The 4,719-nt window shown below is 47.7% G+C and overlaps 1 protein-coding gene across 1 annotated transcript; it reads left to right on the plus strand.

Moving 5' to 3' along the window:
* The first annotated feature begins 698 nt into the window (after positions 1-698).
* LOC149367426 (uncharacterized) lies at positions 699-4,385 on the plus strand. Its single transcript, XM_089555510.1, has 2 exons — positions 699-1,955; positions 4,291-4,385. Exon 1 carries the CDS (start codon positions 747-749, stop codon positions 1,920-1,922), a length of 1,176 nt encoding a protein of 391 aa, XP_089411636.1. The 5' UTR covers positions 699-746; the 3' UTR covers positions 1,923-1,955; positions 4,291-4,385.
* Positions 4,386-4,719: the final 334 nt, after the last annotated feature.

Genomic DNA, 4,719 nt, shown 5'->3' on the forward strand with positions numbered 1-4,719 from the left:
GTGGCGTCACATATAATTGAGTACTAATTACTAAGTGATGACAAATCACTAATTAATTGTTAATTATTGATTAATGCCTGAATACTAATTAACTGTTAATTAATTAGGCTTAAGCTTCGCCTTTAGGAGTGGAACGCGACAGCGCGTTGTAGCGCTGCCAGGGAGTCCACGGAACACCACCCGTTCAGCGCGATGCCTTGCCCTTTGAACGCAACGCTTTTTGAGGAAACGAAATGGCGCAATAATTCTCTGTCATCTCGGTGGACACCTGAACCGCACCGTAGAGGAAGGGAGGAAGTGGGAGTGAAAGAAGATAGATAAAGAGGAGCCGTAATGAAGAAAATGAAAATTGTATTTGAGGAAAGGAAATTACGCAGTAACTGTCTCACAAAATTCAGGGGGGGCACTTTTTTGACCTAAAGCGTCGTCACTGATGCCCTTAAGAGTGGAACGCGACAGCGTCTTGAAACGCTGCCAAGGAGTCCATAGAACGCCATCGCCCATTCGGTTCTACGCCTCGCTCGTCAGTAAATTGGTTTTTGAGGAAAGGAAATGTATCTGTCTCTCATTTGTCGGTGGACACCTAAACCTCGCGGGAAGGGAATGGAGGAGGATGAGAGTGAGTGAAGACACCGTATTCACTAGACGCGCCTTTGTTCATACCATAGTCCTTGTTCATACCAAACCATCGAGCAGGCATGGCAGAGGGATTCTGCTTCTGGCTGCCCTGCTAGACGGACGCAGAAATGGCTCGCTCCGGGCGAGGTGTCGCAACGGCCTTTGTTGGTCGGGATGAATCGGTGTCTGGACCACCTCCTGGTTATCGCTTTCTGCTACCGTCACTGCCGGCTGACGAAGGTATGCGTTTGTGTGTTTTCTTGCACGGTGATACCTCGAAGCGTCCGTATCGAATAGAGGACTTTCGTCAACCATTAGAAGATGCCGGCGTCCTTAGGGATGTCAGCGGCATTGGCGCTTACCAGATGAGCCACCTCTGGCTCGTGAGGTTCCGCACCCAGGAGGCGAAGGACACTGTACTTGCGGCCGGGGGCCTGAGTGTGAAAGGCGGTTACTGTGCCATTATTGATCCCTGTCGAAAGGAGATCAAGGTGAAGATTCACTGGGTGCCATTTCACATACCCAGTGAGACCCTACGGAAGGCCCTGAGCGAGTTTGGGGAAGTGATGGAAATTCAGCATGAGGAATGGAGTGTTCCAGGATTTGAATCGGCGGAGTCGACAACACGTGTCGCTCGAATGGTGCTTAAAGAGGGAGTCACGGCGGAGGAGCTACCGCATCTTTTCAAATTCTACGGGGGCTCCGTCCTTGTGGTTGTGCCCGGTAGGGCGCCTGTTTGTCTCCGATGTCGCAGACGCGGGCATATCCGCCGCGACTGCCAGACGCCTCGCTGCACTAAGTGCCGAGCCTTTGGTCATGTCCGTGAGGACTGCATACGTACGTACGCCAATGTGCTAGGGGCGGCCTCAGAGGATTGTGATGATAAAGAGGATATCATGGACGTTGAGGAAGCTGAAACGGCGGCCCCTGATGACCGTCCAAAGAAGAGTGCGTCTGGGGAACAGGGAAGCGTCTACAACGGAAACATGGAAACTTCGAGCAAGACGCCGAACGAACAACGAGCTTTGAGCAACGCGACTGAAACGCCGCCGATGAGTGACCAGGCGTCTGCCATGAACGCCGAAGCGGAGCCAGTCGAGGATGAAAGGCCATCACATGACACCTTCGGTCCGGCTAAGCGTGCCAAGACGGTGTTGCCGTCCCCTTCACAACCTTCCACCGAGGTCAGGTCGCAACGCCTTGAGCGCCAGTGGCTCAGACCCACCGGGGCCAAGGGGAAGTATGTGCCTGAGTGTCGTTCATCGTCCGCGTCTCCCGTGCGCAGCGCAAGGAGCGCTGATTAATCGCCCCTTCTCGGAGGGTAAGGCGTACGCCTGGTAAGGGACTTGTACCTTTTAGTGCTCAGGATTTTCAGCATGGCTTGTCTTCCGTCAAATTTAAAATGCGGCACGTTAAACGTGCGTGGACTAGCAGCTAGACGTAAACAATGTCAGCTAAGGCGCCTGCTCTATGAGAAAGACCTGGACATTCTTGCAGTACAAGAAACAAAGGTAGAGAGTGCGAGCGCGACAGACGCTATGGTTGCGCAGTTCAAGCCGCGATATAATGTGCGTGCTAGTCATGCAGTGGGGACATCAGCGGGCTGTGTTCTGTTAATTAAGAACAGTCTTAATATCGAGGAACAAGCAGTGGTGTATTGCACGAGGGGAAGGTTTGTGCTCTGTGATCTGTTGTACGGGGAGGAATATTTGAGAGTTATCTGTGTGTATGCTCCTACGAAACCCCGTGAACGACTTTTGTTTTTCCAGGAACTATGTGCGTATCTGGAATGCAATAGACTTGTCATTCTTTTAGGGGATTTCAATTGTGTTCTCAGTGCAGATGACCGATCAGGCTCAACAGTCACCGAAAGCGAAAGTGCTGTTTTCTTGAAAGAAAACATTGAAAAGTATTCACTTCAAGACGTAGCCCAGTTTGCAAAGGGCGGAATGAGGCGTCATTATACACATTTTCAAGGGTGTAGTCATGCTAGGCTAGATAGAGCTTACGTTTCCCTTGACCTGGCGGCAATTTGCGATAACTACATCGTCGAACCGGTTACGTTTAGCGATCACTGTTGTGTCATATTCACCATTGGCAGGAATGTGACACCTCAAGCGAAATTCAGCTGGGACTTGTGGAAACTGAATGCAAAGTTACTAAAGGACGATTCGTTTGTTTTAGAAACAAAGAACGTGTTAGAAGAAGTTCGGTTGAATTATGGAAAAAGTTGGGCAGAAAAGTGGGAGGAATTCAAAATTGATGTCAAAATGAGGGCTATTGAAAGGTCCGTAGAAATCAAGCACGCTGAGAAAGCGAAACAGAAGAACCTAAAACAGATGTTGAAAGAATTAATTACAGAGGAAAATAGAGCTCCGGGACTATACAGTGACCTTATCAGCGAAGTTAAAGCAAAGCTTGAGGTTATCGATGCGACATTGTTTCAGGGAGCTGCAATTCGTGCACGAGCAGATCGCTTGCTGGCAGATGATATGCCCAGTAGGCGAAATTTGACGACAGAAAAAAGATACGCTAGAAGAAAAGATATCGTAGAAATTGAAAACAAAGGCATTCTGACAGACAATCCCAAGGCGATAAGGGAGGCTTTCAGTGAGCATTACCGTGATTTGTTCGCTTCCAAATCGGCAGATGTACAGGCCTTTCAGGATGAATTTTTAAGTCTATTACCCCGACTGACCAGTGAAGACACTGACATCCTGTCTGCCGACTTATCAACAGCGGAATTGGAATGCGCTATTGATGAGCTTCACTTGGGGAAATCGCCAGGTACTGACGGGATAACAGCAGAATTTTATAAGGCGTTCAAACGTGAAACTGCTCTCATTTTGCAACGCGTTTATGAAGAGTCATATAGAACTGTTATTTTACCACCGTCGTTTTCTCGTGCACATACAGTAGTTATACCGAAAACTGACAATCCTGCTCAGCTTAAGCAAGTTACAGGTTATCGGCCGATAACGCTTACTAATGTTGATTATAAAATTTTTATGAAAGTATTAGCCAAACGTTTACAATCAGTTATGGACATCTTGGTTGGCCCCCACCAGACATGTGGAATTCAAGGGCGGACCATCTTCACGAATGTTCATGTCACTCGGAGTATACTGGAATGCTGTGACGCTGACTTTAGGCGAGTCGCAATGTTGCAAATTGATTTAGAGAAGGCATTTGACCGTGTATGTCATGACATTCTTTTTAAAATCCTTGAACATGTCTGTGTTGGAGAAGTTATTTTAAAAGGGGTTAAAATGGCCTATAGCAACTGTACCACGAATCTGGTTGTTAACCGAGAGCTCACAGACAGAATTGCCGTTAGAGCATCCGTGCGGCAAGGCTGCCCAATGTCACCGCTACTTTTCGCTCTGTACCTGGAGCCACTTTGCCGAAATGTAATAAATAACAGCTGTATTCGTGGTTTCGAACTGGAAGCATGTGAAATTAAAGTATTGGCTTATGCCGATGATGTGGCAGTTTTCTGTAGTGACCACAGCAGCATAGAACATGCGATGTCGGTTGTTCGTAGATTTTGTGATGTAACCAATAGCGTTGTTAACCTGGACAAGTGTGAGGGCATTTGGCATGGGAATTGGGCATCAGCGCCTTTGTTTCATGCAAGTGTAAAATGGTCACATGTTCCTTCCAAATACCTAGGTGTACCTCTTGACAAGTATCGAGATAACGATGACTTTTGGAAGGAGAAAATTCAAGAACTCTCCACGCGTGCACAGAAATGGTCGGGGAAGGAACTGTCTGTATTCACGCGCGCAAACATATGCAATGTATATCTGGTTTCAAAAGTGTGCTATTTGTTGCAGGTCCTTTCATGCTCTCGACTTAGCATTCAAAAGTTTCATCGTCTCTTCGCAGTTTTTGTTTGGCAGTCCTCATGGGAGAGGACTAAACGTGATAATTTATTTCTGCGTTTGAGAAAAGGGGGTCTTTCCTTGCCACACTTGTACCTGAGGCAGGTGGTGTCAAGATTTCTGTTTCTTCGAGATCAACGCGACCCTTTCCTGCGGACATTTATTCAAGTGAGGCTTTCTTCGGCTTTGCCAAACTATGTTATTTCCAGTGTGGACG

This window comes from Amblyomma mixtum, chromosome 1, assembly GCF_055824585.1.
Source record: "Amblyomma mixtum isolate Tamu chromosome 1, ASM5582458v1, whole genome shotgun sequence".
Lineage (NCBI taxonomy): Eukaryota > Metazoa > Arthropoda > Arachnida > Ixodida > Ixodidae > Amblyomma > Amblyomma mixtum.

Coding starts and splice junctions, on each gene's coding strand:
- LOC149367426 (XM_089555510.1), top strand. CDS start 747: ATGGCTCGCTCCGGGCGAGGTGTCGCAACGGCCTTTGTTGGTCGGGAT.